Raw genomic sequence first — 18,439 nt, 5'->3', positions numbered from 1 at the left:
ACTTAATGCAATCACTCCTCCCCAGTGGAGTCGGCAAAATGTAAAAGGGGGTTCTTGTGATAGGGAGAGGAAGCGTTGCAAACAAGTAAAAAGATGCGCTAGAGGCGACAGAGAGGAAGATTGGAGCAGTTCTTGAAGTATTGAGTGTTGTGGCAGGTGGAAGACAATAAGAAGAGAATTAGAGAGATAATTTAGAGAGAAAAGCTCTCAAGTTGAAAATGTGTTAGCTCGGAGGGGGAAAGAAGAGCCACCTAAATGAATTGTGAGGCTTTATAGATAGTGCTAAAAGTGGTGGTTACTTAGAATAGACTTTAATGCGCCTAATGAATGGCATTATTATTAAGAACATTAATGTGAGTAACCGTTATTGTAATTGGGTGCAATAAGACTTGTTCTCAAATAAAAAGTAATAGAAAAGAGGTACACGTGAAAAGATATAAAAGAAGAAACTGTACGTGAACAAGTATAAGAGAAGAAGTTGTATGAGAATAGGTATACGAGAATAAAGTAGGAGGGTGAAACACTTGTACTTCAGGAAAAGTTTAAGAGAAAAACCTCTTAACTACCTCCATATTTGAGCCACCAAACCAAACTCTTAGGAACATCCTAAAATAAAAGTAACCCATGAACCCTGCCACTTATTCCGAGTTGTTTTCACTATCATCCAAGTGAAGTGGTTCTTCTATGCGAAGTAGCTGTTCTACTTGTATTAGTTATTCCATATGGAGTAGTGCTCTACTTATTCTAGTTGTTCTGCGTGAAGTAGCGCTTCACTTGTTTTAGTTATTCTGCGTGAAGTAGCTTTTCACTTGTTCAGGTTGTTCTCTGTACAATATTATGTTGTAACATAATTCTTTAGAGAATAAGTATTAACCAAAATCAAGTATTTACACTTTATCACCTGAAAGGGAACATTTAGAACTAGTAATCTTGATGGTTACTGGGTAAGAAGACAAAAGAAACAATTGAGGGAATGAATTATATTTTTCATTCATACATATGTCATATGTACCGTACCCCATTTTATATACACGGGTTGCTAGCTGAAGCATCCTAAAAGGGAAAGAAAACTGTTATCTACCGTTACACATTCTGTCAACAAGAATAAAGAAATCTAACACAGAATGTTAGCTATTTACATATTTATTTACAAATTATTAAGTTACTGTTAGTTTTAAGCTCCTAATGATGTAGAGCTGGTACTTATTTGTCTTTTTAATTACAGCCTCTTAATCTTTATGAGCATCACAGTAGTCTCAACTATAGATCAGCTTTGAAAAATCCCGCCGATGATTGAGATTAACTAGCTGTCTTGAATTAATCTGGATTTTTATGCAGAGACAAGTACTCTCAAATAAACTAGAGGTTCAATTGTTTTTTTCTTGAAAGGTTATTTATTAACATTAAACCAGAGGTTCAATTGAGAAATGCAAATGCTAATGGTAGTTGATTCATAGAGGAGATACTAATGAAGTAGCCTGGAGGCTTTTGGCAACAACATGAACAAAATCATTGTCAGATATACAGATTGCAGGACTGTTTGAAGTCCCGCAAAATCCACAGTTGCCCAATGTACTTCAATTGGCACGCGTACAAGACTTGGATCTTCTAATTTTGTTTGCAATCATGTAAATTAACCTCACAATTCAGATCTTGCCTCTCCGGATATATGTTCTAGAGCTGATAATGCAAACATGTCATCAGTAGTTCCTACAAAAAGCATAACTGCAAGGCATTGGATTTGGCATAATCTTCACTACTATTAAAATTGTGCACTCGATAAATTTTGTGGCATAATTTTCAACCAATCAATTTTAAATCGGTTTTCGCTCAAACAATGTCTTAATTAAGATTTAAGAGCCAAGAAATATTCTCCATTTAGAATAACAAATGGAAGTACCAGTAAATTTTATATATCTATAAAATTAGAACGTGAAAACATATATAGATAAAATTTCCAAGTCTTGAAACTGACAAGAAAATTATGTGCCTCCTTATGTGATTAGATTCATCCACAAATCTACGTGGAAGAGTCAGTTTTTTATGGAGTGCGGATTATCCGCCTGGCAAAAGCTAGGAAAAGGACCAAGTCCAGAGACTCCCAAGTCAAAGTCAAGGCAGGCTTCAATCTGGAGATGCCGACTCCCGTCACCGCTGATTGGCAATGATTTTCAATTGAATTTTGTGAACTAAATTCAATTTTCATCACTTGATCATTTCTCTGTCAAATTAATCAATTACTTTACTAAGTAAGATTAGAAATGATCTTTTCTTGTTTCAAAGTAAACGCAAACGGTATGCCATATTTTTTATCCTCGATTTTCTCCTAGCTAGCCATTGCAAACTCTGCATATGGTATACAGCAATGCAGTCACCAACCGGGCTGAAACAACCCCTGGACCTGGAGATATCCTTTTCAACACGCTAAACGGATAATGGCATCAGCCATGGATTAATTTCATCTGCAGGTGTTTTGAAAACAAATTAATTAAAACACCAACAAAGATAAAAAGAATGTGCCGACTGTGATCGCATATGTTACAACAACTAAGTTCATATAATGTTTAAGTAATAAATAAATCCAAACGTATCATTTTGCGAAAGACCAAGTTCATGGAACAGGAAAAAGTCAAGCTCCTTCAAAATTTATTGAAGGGATCGCATACACATATATATATATATATATATATTTCACGAATAAAATGATTAATGAAAATGTATTAAAGCTTAATTCTATTGTACCCAAAATCAAATAAATCGTTTTAATCCATCAAGATGCAAGGGCAGCTCGTTCATTGAGAAATTGAAGGAGCTTGTTTATTCATTCTACAAACCTTTATCAAAAGATAAAGTATATATGAGACTGAAAAGAATCTACAAAAAATTAATCTATAATTCCAAATTTTAAAACTCAATCTATCCAAAGGCAAGACAATTCTTAACAATGCTTAGCTCAATTAATTCTGATTATATATATAAAATATAGGAGCTATGGCTGTCGTCGTTAGCCATCTTCTTTCCTTTTTGTTTTGCCCAATTCAGAGACTCGGTTTTTGTTAAAAAAAAAAAAAAAACCCAAATCCTTAATACCAACATTACAGAGAATATAATTTTATTAAGTTTGGCCAGCTGAGACTTCTTCTTTAGTCCCCTTTTAAAATATGATGGCGTTGGTGGTTTGTTTTTGGTTGTCTGAATTTACTTGGAAGGTTGCCATTTGTTTTCCTCTTATTCATTTTCTTCCTTGTAATGTATTATTTCTTCTTAGCGTACACCTACTCAAAATAAACATACAGCTCAATAAAATCGGGCCCCTTGATTTGCTCCAATGAGTTACTCTCTCTTGATTGTTGCTTTGTCCTTTTCCCAATTCAGTGGATTTGGTGAACTGCTATTTGTCTCCCCTTGTTATCCCCTTCTTGCTTAACTATTTTACTTTTCAAGTACTAAAATAAACACAGAGACCAATTGGTAAATGTTTTCTGCAAAATAAAATGGGCCTAACACAATAACTTGGGGAGGAAAGAATACCGACTCAAACTCAATCGTAACCATAAGCTAGACTAAGGGCAGAATCAGTCCATTTTTGTTAGAGAGTTAAAAGACAAAGAAAAATAAAGATTAATGATTTTTAAATGGGCTATTAAGATAAAAAGATATATACTTTTCAAAAATATATTTAATATATAAACAATTTTAAAAATTTTGAGGAGCCACAACCCCATCAATATACAAGACTCTGCCCTTGAGCTAGACTATTAGAGCCGGAACAAAAATCTTTCGCCTTTTTGATGATTTTTTATAATTTTACTTCACAAGTTTAATAAATTTTTTATATTAAAATTTAAAATTTAGAGATGAAGATTTTTTATAAAGAGCATAATATGGGACATATGGTATAAAATTATAAAAAAATATACCAAATAAGTAATTAAGAAAAGGTAAAAGATTTTTTGGATTTGTGGACATCAAAACGTATCTAATTATATATTACATCGATTTTGGACCAAGTCAATGTCAATATGGGATTTTGTTCTTGTTTCATCGAGCATAGATTTAAATGCCTGCCCTTGAGATAGCTTCAATCCATCTCTTCTCTTTTCTTTGTTGTCCCTCCAATTTTGACTAGTCTGCATTTTATAAATTATATTTCCCATCATCACAGTTGCTTAATTTTTCAACATGTATATAGAAAATGGAAAAAAGTGACCCAATTGTATTTGGCCGATAGATTTTTGTTTCTTCAATTACGGAATCTGAAATTGTCTAAATTTTTGGTTAACGTCTAAATGATTGCATTAAAACTTAGAAGTCCATGAAATAAGCTGATAGTTTATCACCCTTCCTTGGATAAAACAAGGTTGACGAACTATATATGTATTCTGTATTACTCCTACGTCATGGTTAATGCATTGACCAAAAATTTTAGAACAATACCAGTAATATAGAAAGCCAAGTACCACCTGGCAACTGCCATCCAACTCCTATATAAACCATGGATAACAAGACATTTCTCGCAAACAAAAACTCCACCCAAAAGCAAACAAAGAAGCAGCTTCTAATCTATTAAGCTACCATGGCTCACCACTCGTTTTTCTTCTCTCTGATAATATTATCTCTTGTAGCCACGCAAGGGACCCTTGCAGTTGAATACGCTGTCAATGACAACACTGGAAACAGCGGCGGCGGTATTCGTTTCAGAAACGAGATCGGTGTCGATTACAGCCTGCAAACTCTGAGTTCCGCTTCAGATTTTATTTGGAGAATCTTCCAACAAAACAACCCAGCTGAAAGAAAAAATGTGCAAAGAGTCACCTTGTTCATTGAAAATGGGGATGGCGTTGCTTTTGCTATCAATAATGAAATTCATGTGAACGCAAATTATCTAGGAAACTACTCAGGTGATGTGAAAAGGGAATTTACTGGGGTTCTTTATCATGAGATGACTCATATCTGGCAATGGAACGGGAACGGCCAGACTCCCGGAGGATTGATTGAAGGAATAGCTGATTTTGTGAGGCTAAAGGCTAATTATATTCCTAGCCACTGGGTGCAGCCAGGGCAGGGCGATAGGTGGGACCAAGGCTATGATGTTACAGCAAGGTTTTTGGACTATTGTAATAGTCTCAGAAATGGATTTGTTGCAAAGCTTAACAAGAAGATGAGAACTGGTTATAGTGCCAACTATTTCGTTGAGCTCCTGGGAAAGACTGTTGACCAGCTCTGGAGTGATTACAAGGCCAAGTATGGCAATTAAAAGGTCGAGTTGGCTAAGAAGTGAGAGCTGAATAAAATTAATTACAATTGTATTTTCATCCTCATATTATGTACTTATAATTTGTCTAAATAAAATTTGAATCATGATTGATTAGTAAGGAATCACTTAGATTGCTTCAAATGACTTGTTGGGCAGGAATGCACCGTTCTGGGCTTTCTGGCAAGCTTTTTTGCTCTCCCTTAATTCGCTATACTTTTAGATATTCATCATTCTGTTAACAGTAACAGATATAACCTGAAAACGTTAGGATGTTCAAAGTCACTTATTATTATTATAGTTTTTTTTTCCGAAATCAAAGTCAACTCTTTATCACCTGAAAGGGCCTGTTCTTGGGTCCAATATTGACTGGTATTAACTAGCTATCTCGAAATGCTGCTATGTACAGCTATTACGATGAACTCTCAGACAGAGCAGGGGTTCTAAGAAACGCAAATGCTGGAGGCTCATTTATGGAGGAGATGTGAATGAAATGCCAGTAGGCTTTAGCAACAAAGTATGGTAATTTGCCTTCAACAGTATCATTGTCAAAAATACAGATGCAGGGGCTCTTGTCCACTGGCCAACTGGCACAAGCACAAGACTTCGTTCTTTTTGTTTTGTTTGAAATCTTATACCATTCGCAAAAATATGTAAACCTCACAATCCACATCTTGTCTCCATATTATGTTTTAGACTATGGTCAAATTAATGAAGATGTGTACTTTAATAATTTTACCTTGAGTGTGAGTTACCAAATCTTTATTAACCTGAAACACCATTTGGTTCACAGATGAACCCATCAATATTAGAACTGATAGACCCGGTTCATACAAGAAAGCATGACTTTATTAAATTACAACAGCAAGTAATTTCTGGATCATGAAAAGCATTACATCTATTTAGCACAAGAACTGGCCAGATGCAGAACAACAGCGGTTTCACACGAACAAAATTAGAGTAATTGATGGGCTCTGCAGCAAGAGCGGCTTGGTCCAGAACAAAAATCTGAAGATGCTTAATGAGGGAACTAATACCAGGAGCAAACCATTATTTGCAGGTAATTTTACGTCATGATTGGACATGCCTGATGGCTGAAATAACTTCACTAATTGACAGGAATTCTCGCCTTCTCTTGAGAAGAGTCTTAGCTAATTCAAGAGCCCGCCGCTCACAGTCTGCTCGTATGCTAGCTTCTTTAATTGATTCAAAATCCTCGACATGAGCAACACCAACAATTCTCCTGTAAATTAAAAGATAAACTCATCACAGTTACAAATTTTTCAGAGTTTATCAATAAAGAATTAGCATTTGGATAAAGTTCATAATTATGTAAAAAGGTAGGATCCCTCATGTTAATGCAGGAAGGGTAGCTGCTTTTATAACTGGTATTCGACCTATATAGGAAGACTTCTCTTCTCTGATAAATTAAGAGTCAAACATGTACAGTTTGCCTGAATTTGCCAGAAAGAAAAGGCATCCTACAAATATTCCAAGCTCAAGGTTCTGTGCATAGAGATTTCAAAAGTTATATCTCATTAGTAATTCCTAGTAAACTTAAGAATCTGTTTCTTTTGAGCGTTAACAAAATTTTCTTGTCAAGGTTAAGAATCAATTACCTACACAGTAGCAGGATGATAAACAGAACAGAAGTACAATGTCCAAAATATACGGGGAAAATGTCTAGAAGATGGTTTACTCAAAGACTCATATTATAACTGCAATGGGCTGCAAGTGCAAGGTAACCGACCATAATAGACTAACTCCGGCTAAAGGCCAGGAATGAAGAAAATATTGAGGACATGTTATAAAACTTTTATCTCACCTTATCATCTTAGCAGCACCAAATCCAAGTGTGTCATGGAACAATTCTTTCATATATTTTTCTTGTATAAGCTTTTGAAGCTCAGGGTTGTTGTAAATTGCTGGAAGATAAGCCTCCCCGGGGCCATCCTTGTGTTGATCCCAAAGTGCAGTGAATTTTTGGCGGAAAAGATTCCAAGTATCCTCAATTGTCTTCAATATCCACTCTTTGTATATCTGTATGGCAATATGAAATTCAGTAATGCCTATAAAGTGCTTGAAAATTTTTAAAAACAAAAGCAAATTGAAACTTTTCAAATTAAAAAAAAAAAAAGAATAAGCCTATAAATGATAGTTCACAGCCTGTAACTAAAAAGGTTATATGTATGATGTACGCATATGTATATACCTACAATTACATATATTGGCAAGACCCTCAAAACTAGTTTGCGGGAAAATAATGCTAAGTAAAACTTCAAGTTACAAATCATGCTCCCCAATCACAATGAAAGTGCAAGCATACGCAGGTATGCAGATCTGTGTGTCTCTGTATACACATTCCTCTTCCTACATATTGGCAATCAGTTCATTATGAAATCATGATTGCACACGGAGGAAACCTAATGCTTTGAAGGCATAAAATGCCCTCTCTAACACTTCATTTTATTCACCTTCTTCACTTTGACCCACATCTAATTTCCCTAAATTCAGTACCAATATATTTGATGTAAAACATTTTGGTGACACTCCTAACATGCAGCTTGTGTAGACCACATTTCCTTTCAGATAATGAAATAAACAGACTTTATCTTGAGCTATAAATGGAGATACCATAGAGATATATGTAATCATAAAATCCCAAGAGAGATGATGAAGATTCATTGTATAAATTGACTTAAGTGTTTAAACAACAATCAATGTCTTCACCAAGCAGAAAATTTCTAGCAGAAGAAACTTAGCGCTTGTAGCACGTATTCGAACAGTATGTATCAAGGAGAGATTATAACTGATTAAAAAGACAGGTATACTGGAAAACTGTACAAAATAATACGAAAGACAACAAAGGGCATACTTTTCTGTCATTCCCTTGATCAGCATGTCCATCTTGTGCAAAGAAAGCCAGAATTAAGTTCCCAATGAAAGCGCCAATATCATACCCCATTGGTCCATAAAATGCAAACTCTGGATCTATGACCTGAGTTGAATCACGGGTAACCATGACAGAACCTGTATGGAAATCTCCATGAATAAGGGCCTGGGCTCTTTCACAAAACCTACATAAAAAAAGCAAGTCTGATAACTGAATAACTAAAGCATAGAATTGCTGCATATCTTATAATAGCCTTAGAAGGAAAGCAACCATACTTAGATTTCAACTCAGCTACTTCAAGCTTCAATATAACATCATCCCGGACAGCCTCGGCATCATGATCGAGATAAGGAGAAGTCCAACGGTTATATTCAGACACTTTATACGGGTCAGAAAAAACAACTTGCTCAGTGAGTCTGCATAGTTCCACATTCCCACAAAATTCAGCCACTGCACAAAACATTAAATGCAGGTAAATTCATATCTCCAGGCTTTTAAAAACCATCACTACTAGACACAAGCATTTTCTTTAAGGTTAAAAATATATAAAAATAGACAAGTTGAGCTAAAATGAAAAAGCTGAGAACTATCCATTTTTTCTTGTTTGGAGGAAAGCCCAATTCCTAATATCTACTGACATACAGAAGCATTTCTTTCGAGTGCCATGACATTTGGGATGACTACGTTGTCTGCAACAAATAAGGGTACAGGTTTTTATTAAAGGCAGATTCTTACTGCTGCTAAGATTGCATGCATTGATGGAAATTGAGGTCAGAAAGATCTAAAATAAAAATTCGATGACTAGTTGATTACGAAAGGCAAAAGCTACATAGAGATGATTAAAAATATAGTAACACACTTGAAAAGCCTGCCATTTCCGCATTGAATAAAAGTTTACTTAGTGCGCCACAAATATTTAAATAAGGCCTGACTTCCAACCCCCAAATCCACTTCCAAGTATGTAATTGGCATGGTATTAAAACTATGTTGGATATTTTTAATAATAATAAGTGTGACATAAAATTCATTTTGAAAAAAAAAAAACAGAAAAGATTGTATTTTAAATAAAAAAAGAATCCAAAGCCTTAATGCTTGAACTAAAATGGATTAAAGTGCAAATTAAATTATGGTCAAGCTTTTCAAATTTGATTGGTCTTGTAATTTAATTAAATTAATAAAATGTAATTAATATATATTATTATTTAATATAATGAATTATATTAATTTAAATTAAATTTTTTTAACTATCAAAAGATTGTTTGTATAGACAAACAATTATGTGTGTACAAATAAACATATAATTCTCTTCAAAGGAGACTTCTCTAATTAAAAAAAATACAAACAATTTCATTCAACCTCTCTTTTCATTCTTAATATTTTTCAAATTATTTTTATACTGTTTTGTTGTTGAAAAAACTTTATACAAGTTAAATAATATTGTCATATGTCTGTTAATGCTCATTGAATTAATTTTGATAATACAAAATATAATCAATCACTAAATTTTATTATATTTTAAAATTTATCACCAATAACTTTTTTCATGTCAACAATGGAAACGAATAAAATTTTAAAGATCTTGTCGTTAATAAATACTTTGAAACAATTTTATAAGTTCTATGTTTTCAATCCTGTAATGCAACAAACCAAACTTATAAATAGAACAAGAAAATGCATTAAGAATCTATTACCAGCACGTTTGTGCTCTGTAGTTGACCGATATAAAAGAGATGTGCAGAAGAGAGTCTTGGCCATATATACTGACACATGTTCCGCCAGGAATGGATATTCGATTCCAGCAATCAACCCTTTTCTGAGAATTATATGGGGAGGCTCTAAATATCGCATTCCAATCAAAGACATGGTACGGTCAAAATGATAAACTTCAGGAACATGTCGAGGGCACAAACCACCATGCTCTTTTAACGCTACAGCTTCGAAATATGCTCTTTCCTTTGTCATTGGCCAAGATTCCGTAAGACTTCGTACGTAAGGTAGCGCCTGCATGTATTCCAACAAATTAAACAGAACAGTTTTCTAAAACTTAAGCATAAATTCGAAAACCCATTTCATATTTCAGTTGTTTAAAGGTAAAACAAGGAAGATAAAGATGGACAAGAGTGAAACCTGCTTAATGACAAAAGAACCAGAAGCGCCAACGACGATGTAGACGAAATTAAGATTGCCATCTCCAACTTCCTTAATTTTTATATCATCGTACTTGTCCCCGATCTTCGATGACAAAAACGGCGTCACTTTTATGTATTCGACGAGAGACTTCTCGTCTAGTGGCCTGAACTCAGGAAATGCCATTTTTTTTTTTATTTCACTTCTTTTTGCTTGTAGCATATCTGGCTGTGCTTCTGAGGGGTTTAAGAAGAAGAAGAAAGAAGAAAGCACAAGAAAGAGAGACGTCACTAACGTTGGACTATTCAAGAGAAAAGGCGGCGAAGGCTTTGTGGGAGCCAATGGGGGTTCGTTGGACGGAGACCCACGTCTGCTTAGCTGGTCTTAAAATGAAATATGAGCAGCCATGTGGTCTTTGTCTGTCTATCTAAACCTGAACTGTTCTGAAAGTCATAGACAAATGTTTCCAATGTTGCGCAAAATATATAACGTAATATAGCTCGGCTTCACTAATCGAGTAAAGTATTTTTATTTACTTTTTTTATTACAGTTGTTATGTTTAAAATTTCCGATTTTGTGGAGTTTAAAAGAATTTATCTTTTTTTTTTGGATCACATAAATACATTTAATTATTTAAATGAATTGGTGCGACGGCAATCGTGCTATAGTCATTCAAATGAGAGAAACGACAAAAAAAAAAGTTTATTCAAATTCCTTAATGGACTCCTCTCAGAGGCTCGATCATCCCTTCAAAGAAGAAAAATAATCTCCATGCAAGACAATGTGATGGCGCAAAAGGTTCAAACAAAAATTCTTCTTTTCTTCTTCTTCTTTTTCAAAACAGATCTTTAATTAAAAAAAAAAGAAAGAAAGAGGCCAACTCTTCTATGATCAAAAAGCAAATATTGATCTGTTTTAAGGTCAGCTATCTCGTAAGAAGTTGACTTATTTTGGATATGAACAAACATTGTTGGTCTTGGGGATCAAACTATTGTGTTTTCAAACTGGTTGCTGCAATATATACTGCTCCGTTACTTTATCCTTTTTTTTTTTTACAGTAATATTATTAGTACTACTTTATTTTTGTTTATAAATAAGAAAAAACATTATTAACTTTGTACCATTAAGGATAAATACATAAATAAATCTTTACTTACATGTGCTTTTATATTCATAACTTTAATGACAGTGTATCTTTCAATTCATTCATCCATTTTTTCTCCTTTTGAAAAATTATCTAAAATTGAATGAGGATTGATTGCAAATTATATTTATCGATTATATAACTAAAGATCACCGAAGAGAATTAATGCGACAGTCACATAGAGATTAAAGAAATTTTATATGTTAAGTATATATATATATTAAAGTGCTTTTAATTAAATATATATATATATATATTAAGTTAAATTTCATGTATAGTATGTTAAATGAAAATATTAAAAAAAGAAAAAGACTAAAGAGCGTTGAATTTTGGGAACCAGCATATATGGTTTTATATTATTATCCGGTAAAATTCATTAAAAAAGGTATGTTATTTGTGCACGACCTTGCCAATATATTCGTCGAGTTTGCCAGAAATTGCCCTTGCAAGGTGCCCTCGTCACTTTTAGTACTTGTTGGGAAATAATTAGGATGCTTAGAAAGAAATCTTTTGAAATCTCATAGGTTTTAAATGGTTCTATCTCTGGTCTAATGACCTTCACTTATTTGATGGTTTATGATTTTCCACTGATTTTCAATTGGAAACTATCCAGGCTGAATTAAAGGACAAAACCCAGTTTGATGTTTTTACTTTACTAATTAACTGATCAATGCAATTAACTGTGTAGATGGTTATTGAGGTCTTCTCATGTGTCTTGATCCTACCAATTAATTTACTTAAGAAAAGCAATGCTGATAAATTTTACCCGTTTAAATTTCCCACTTCTTTGATTCTAATGTTTTCGAGATATTCGGCTTGCCAATTTACCCGAGCCTGGGCTTCCGTCAAGCCCAGCCTGTTTTTCAGTTTAAAGCTTTAACAGATTTGGACACTTAAAAGTATCTCTTGTGGGCTTGAATTTATAGTAGGACCAGTTAAATTTGAAGGGAGGTAATGAAGAAAGTGCTAAAAGCCCGACTAAGGCCCATGTTACTTGAAGAAAATTCTTATTTGTTTTTTAGAATATAAGTTTGGAGGATAATGCGTTTGTGGTGATTTCTATATAAACCTTAAACCAACAATTCACTACCGCAACACCAACAAAAAATCCCATGGCTCACCAAATTTTCTTCCTTGTTTCTCTGTTGGCACTAGCAACCCTGCATGGCATGGATGCTGTCGATTACGCTGTTACCAACCAGGCTGCAACAACTGCCGGAGGCATCATATTCAACAACCAGCTCGGAGTTGAATACACGAGGCAACAAATGCAATCGGCCTCGGAATTCATCTGGAACCTCTTCCAACAAACTGATCCGCAGGATGGAAAGAGGAACAGTATTTCAACCGTAAGCCTTTTCGTCGTCGATACCCTGCCACCGCAAATTCCTGCACGTACAAGCAACGATAAGATTCAAGTAAGCGATAAGCATATCGAAGCTTTTAGCGGTGATAAACTAAAGCCAGAATTCAATGGGGTGCTTTACCACGAGATGACTCACGTATGGCAGTGGAACGGGAATGGGCAACAAGACGAAACTCTTGGGAAATTGATTGAAGGGATTGCAGATTTCGTAAGGCTGAAGGCTGGTTACGTTCCAGCTGGGTGGGCACAGCCAGGACAAGGCGATAAATGGTACGACGGCTACTCCGTTACGGCTAGATTTTTGGAATATTGTGAAGGTCTTAGACCAGGGTTTGTAGCAGAGCTTAACAGGAAGATGAGAGATGGTTACAGTACTGACTTCTTTTCTCAGCTGCTGGGCAAGACGGTTGACCAGTTGTGGGCTGACTACAAGAACCAGCCAAGGAATTAGACACCATATATAGCTACAGCTAGCAGCCTATTATTAACGTAAAATAAGATTGATATATATATATATATATATATATATATATATATATATATATATATGTATATGTTAATTTATCATTATATGAATAACTGTTATCTCTCTCGTACTTAATTAGTCAATAACTAAAGTAGTTAGCCACTCTTACTCGCTGGTGCGGGTATCTTGCTGTCACGTTAATGAAAGTTCTTTATTATAAAAAAGTAGTTAGATATCTAAGATCTCATTAATTAATTTTCTCTCAGAAAATTTCTCAATTGATTTAATTAACACAATTATAAAATCTCCATTCTCCCTACCTGAGATTTATATAGAATATGGATATATCAACTTTCTTCTGCCAAATAAGATGGGCCTACTACATTAATTTAAGAGGAGAAGAAAAATCGATTCAAGTCCATATTTAGCTTCTTATTTTATTTATACACTTAATTTCATTAAAAGAAAAACCACGGTTGATCCAAATCAAAGTGATCAATCATGGGAATTTGTTTTTTCATTTTGTTACAGCAAATTGGGATTTAAATGACCCCTAGGCTTGGTTCTCTCCATCTCTCCTAGCTTTATTACTCCTCCAACTTTGACTAGTCTGCATTTGACAAAGAAGCTAGATTTCCTATGAATCGTACTTAATTGAATTAACTTTTAAACATAAGCTAAACCAAAAGATGGAAAAGAAAAGTGTAAACAAATTAGGTTCACACACAACAAAGTGTTTTACTTAAAATGTTTAAACTGACAACAAAAATATGTATTCCTTATGTGATCAGATTCAGCTACAAATCTACATAGAATAGTCTGGCAAAAGCAAGGAACAAGACAAAATCCAAAGACTCCCAAGTCTAAGTCAAGGAAGACTTCCAGATGGAGAAGCCGACGCCCCTTCGTCGCCGCTGATTGCGTTGGTTTTCAATTGAATTTTGTGAACGAGGTCGACTTTTCATCACTTGATCATTCCTCTAGATTGGTCAATTATTTTACTAATTAAAGATTAGAGATTATCTTTTCTTTTTTTGAATAAAAAATAGACATAATATTTAAAAAAATTCAGAAATTATTATAAAATTTAAAATAATTTTTTATTTTTTATTACTTAAAATAAAAAAATCTATAAAAATTAATCTATAATTCCAAAATTTAAAACTCAATCTTTTAAATTCTTAACAATACTTAGCTTAATTAATTATGATTATATAGGAGCTATGTGCGTTAGCCATCTTCTTTTCCTTTTAGTTTTCCTAATTCAAAAGTTTTTTTTTTTTAATAATTAGAGGAGGAGATTAGAACTTTACTTTTTAATTAAGGAGATTATGCACCAAGCTAAATGCTCGAGGTAAAGCTAAAACGGTTTACTGTTTATATAAAAAACATGTTAATTCAAAGGCTTGATTTTACTAAAAAAATCAAAACATATTTCAAACAAATCCTTATACCAACATTAAAAGAGAATAATTTTATTAAATTTGGCCAGCTGAGCCTTCTCCCTCTAATACACGCTTTTGAATATGATAGCGCGGGTGGTTGATTTTTTTAGTCCGGATTTATTTGGCAGGTTGCCATTTGTCTTCCTCTTACTCATTTTCTTGCTCATATGATCCCTTCTTAATGTACATCTGCTTAAAATAGACATACAGGTCAATAAAATCGGCCCCTTATTTTCCTCCAATGAGGTACTCTGTCTAGAATGCTATGTTTTTGTCTTGGTCCTTAATTTTTCCCGTCTCCATGAATTTGGTGAGGTGTGCTCTGCCGAACACATTCATTTGGGGAGGAAGGAATGCTGATTCAAACTCAACGCTAAGCTTTGATTAGGAAATTAGGTAGACTGCATGACTATGTCGGTCATGGACCAAGTCAAAGTCCATAACGGATTTTGTTCTTCTTGTTCAGAGATGTAAATGCATGACCTCAGGGTCGGTTCTATTCATCGCTTCTCTTTTCTTTATTGTCCCTCCAATTTTGACCAGTCTGCATTTTGTAGAGTAGACGCAATTTTTGTTTCTTCATTGACTAAAGTTTTGGTTGCGTCTAAAGTGATTGCATTAAAACTTAAAAGTTCATAAGATCAGCCGTTATTTTATCACCATTCCTTGGATAAAACATGGTTGAGTAACTATATATATTCTGTATTACCCTTGCGTCTTACATCATGCTTAATGCATTGATAAAAATTTTAGAGTAAATATCTTAACCTTTTTAAGTTTTAGTTATAATTTTATACAAATTTATTAATTTTTTAAATAGATAATTTATCTTAAAAAAATATATTTTACTAGATACATAAATTTAATCATTAATATTTTTATCAATTTGATGACATGATAATATTTTTTAAATAATTTTACTTTTCATTAAGTTTAATAGTTATTAAATTAAATAAATTATAATTTTTTATTTTTAAAATTTTTTCTCTCTAAAAAAAAAAATAAACTTTACCCTACCTCCTGTCTATTGACCACCTCGTAGCTGACACTAGTTAGGGAGTGCTAGATCTGGCCAATTCAGCCAGATCGTGCTTCCGTGGGGAGCACGATCTGGTGCTCCCCTCCCCATGGGAAAGCCCATTGTGCTTAGGGGAGTGTTCCCCTCCCCAGGAGAGCATCGATCTGGTGCTCCACTCCCCTGGATCGGTGATCCCAAGGGAGCGCTCCCCTCCCCTGGGAGCTCCGATCTAGGGGAAGGAAGCATTAGGGGGAGTGCAATTTGATCAAATCTAGCACTCCTTTGCCATATCCAATTGCGGGGTAGTCGATTGTTGAGAGGTAAGATAGAAAATTTTTTTTTTTCAAAAAAATAGAGAAAAAAATAAAATATTTTAAATATTTTACATTTATTCGTTAATGCTGTTTAAACTTTTAAGGTGAACTGTGTATTTTGAAAATAAATATATTCAAGTGCAATTATGATTAGTTATTAAAAAAAAAAGTGCAATTATGATAAAATTTAAGATTGTGACGGTATTTTTTAAAAAAATTTAAATCAATAATATTAATATAGAAAGCCAGATAGCATATGGCAACTTCCATCCAACTCCTATATAAACCATAGAGAACAAGACATGTCTTGCAAACAAAAGCTCCACCGAAAAGCAAACGAAGAAGCAACTTCTAAGCTATTAAGCCATCATGGCTCACCACTTGTTTTTCTTCTCCCTGCTAATATTATCTCTTGCAGCCATACAAGGTACCCATGCAGTTGAATATGCTGTCAATGACAACACTGGAAACAGCGGCGGCGGTAATCGTTTCAGAAACGAGATCGGTGTCGACTACAGTCAGCAAACTCTGAGTTCCGCTACAGATTTTATCTGGAGAATCTTCCAACAAAACAACCCAGCTGACAGAAAAAATGTGGAAAAAGTCACCTTGTTCATTGAAAATGGGAATGGCGTTGCTTTTGCTGTCAATAATGAAATTCATGTTAATGCAAATTATCTAGGAGACTATTCAGGTGATGTGAAAAGGGAATTTACTGGGGTGCTTTATCATGAAATGACTCATATCTGGCAATGGAACGGGAACAGCCAGGCCCCTGGAGGATTAATTGAAGGAATAGCTGATTTCGTGAGGCTAAAGGCTAATTATATTCCTAGCCACTGGGTGCAGCCAGGGCAGGGCAATATGTGGGACCAAGGCTATGATGTTACAGCAAGGTTTTTGGACTATTGTAATAGTCTCAGAAATGGATTTGTTGCAGAGCTTAACACGAAGATGAGAACTGGCTATAGTGCTGATTATTTCGTTGAGCTGTTGGGGAAGACTGTTGACCAGCTCTGGAGTGATTACAAGGCCAAGTATGGTAATTAGAAGGTCGAGTTGGCTAAGAAGTAAGAGCTGAATAAAATTAATTACAGTTGTAGTTTCATCCTCATATTATGTACTTATAAGTTGTCTAAATAAAATCCGAATCGTGATTGATTACTAAGGCATCACTTGTTGGCCAGGAATGCACAATTCTGGCAAGCTTTCTTGCTCTCCCTTAATTCTCTTGCTTTCAGATCTCCGTCATCGTGTCAACAGAAACAATCCGGAAAAGTTAGGATCGGTGAAAGTCGCTTTTTATTATTATTAGTATTTTTCCCGTAATCAAAGTCAACTCTTTATTACCAGAAAAGGCATGTTCAGAGTTATTAGTCCGGTGTACATCTATCAAGAGGCACTCTCAGACAAACCAGGGGTTCTAAGAAATGCAAATGCTGGAGGCTGATTTATGGAGGAGATGTGAATGAATGAAGTAATTAACCAGCACGCTATCATCGGCTAAAATACAGATGCAGGGGCTCTTCAAGAACCAAATTATTTGCAACTTGTCCACTGACCAACTGGCTCAAGCACAGACTTCGTTCTTTTTGTTTTGTTTGAACTCTGATACCATTCACAAAAAACAAAAATATGTAAACCTCACATTTTTTTTGGGAAAGGTATATGGATTTCATAAAATCAGGAGGTGGTAATCGTCACCCCCAAAGGCCGAAACCTATACAAAAGCCATAATTTTCTGGTTTATCCGCCATATTAAGTGTGCATATTCCCAAAATTACGCTCATCAACAGTACCTAATTACAATAAATTGGACAGCATCTCCCCTATAAGTACATCATCCCGAAAAAAAACAAAACCTCAGCAAAACCTGTCCATGCACAAAATCAACAAAGCCTCACAATTTATATCTTGTCTCCATATAAGAATTCATTTTCATATACAGAGAGAAAAAGGTGTTTTAAGCAAGGAATGTTCAGCTAGCTCCTTAGTGCTAACATACACGTATTTTGATTTTCTTTCTTTTTGTCTTCTTTTTCTGGAATCAACAAAACGCCTATTTTGATTTTATTCTATCTAATTGAAATGCCTCATTAATTCCTTGGTCCTATCTAAGTGTTTCTCCATTTCAATCAACTAAGTAGGTCAAAAATAAATGTTAAAAAATAATTAAAATAATGACAAAAATAAATGAATCAATAATTTAAAAATGTATCGATGATGTCACATCTTGTTAGCAAAAATTGTGAAAAGTTGATAATTTTGATAATTACTAATCAATTTTCGTCGTCAATTCGTATGAAGAAAAAATTGAAAGGTGTTAACTTAATACTTTTTTGGATTATGGTCAAATTAATGAAGATGTGTACTTTAATATTCCTACCTCGAGTGTCAGTTACCAAATCTTTG

General features: G+C 34.3%; 4 protein-coding genes across 4 annotated transcripts; 3 read left to right on the top strand and 1 right to left on the bottom strand.

The window, feature by feature from the left end:
• The first annotated feature begins 4,506 nt into the window (after nt 1-4,506).
• LOC18608023 (uncharacterized) lies at nt 4,507-5,375 on the top strand. Its single transcript, XM_007042487.3, has one exon. It carries the CDS (start codon nt 4,577-4,579, stop codon nt 5,255-5,257), a length of 681 nt encoding a protein of 226 aa, XP_007042549.1. The 5' UTR covers nt 4,507-4,576; the 3' UTR covers nt 5,258-5,375.
• Nucleotides 5,376-6,015: 640 nt separating this feature from the next.
• On the bottom strand, nt 6,016-10,477 carry LOC18608022 (methylthioribose kinase-like). Its single transcript, XM_018115665.2, has 6 exons — nt 10,275-10,477; nt 9,839-10,148; nt 8,423-8,597; nt 8,130-8,331; nt 7,080-7,294; nt 6,016-6,497 (listed from the first exon to the last, which is right to left on the bottom strand). The coding sequence occupies exons 1-6, from the start codon at nt 10,458-10,460 to the stop codon at nt 6,326-6,328; spliced, it is 1,260 nt and encodes a 419-aa protein (XP_017971154.1). The 5' UTR covers nt 10,461-10,477; the 3' UTR covers nt 6,016-6,325.
• A 1,996-nt stretch (nt 10,478-12,473) lies between these two features.
• On the top strand, nt 12,474-13,485 carry LOC18608021 (uncharacterized). Its single transcript, XM_018115666.2, has one exon. The coding sequence runs from the start codon at nt 12,531-12,533 to the stop codon at nt 13,233-13,235; it is 705 nt and encodes a 234-aa protein (XP_017971155.1). The 5' UTR covers nt 12,474-12,530; the 3' UTR covers nt 13,236-13,485.
• A 2,842-nt stretch (nt 13,486-16,327) lies between these two features.
• LOC18608020 (uncharacterized) lies at nt 16,328-17,195 on the top strand. Its single transcript, XM_007042484.3, has one exon. It carries the CDS (start codon nt 16,397-16,399, stop codon nt 17,075-17,077), a length of 681 nt encoding a protein of 226 aa, XP_007042546.2. The 5' UTR covers nt 16,328-16,396; the 3' UTR covers nt 17,078-17,195.
• Nucleotides 17,196-18,439: the final 1,244 nt, after the last annotated feature.

This window comes from Theobroma cacao, chromosome 2, assembly GCF_053813885.1.
Source record: "Theobroma cacao isolate CCN51 chromosome 2, ASM5381388v1, whole genome shotgun sequence".
Taxonomy (NCBI): Eukaryota; Viridiplantae; Streptophyta; class Magnoliopsida; order Malvales; family Malvaceae; genus Theobroma; species Theobroma cacao.
Note: the sequence above shows the minus strand (reverse complement) of the source record. Positions and strands in the feature narration are given on the sequence as shown.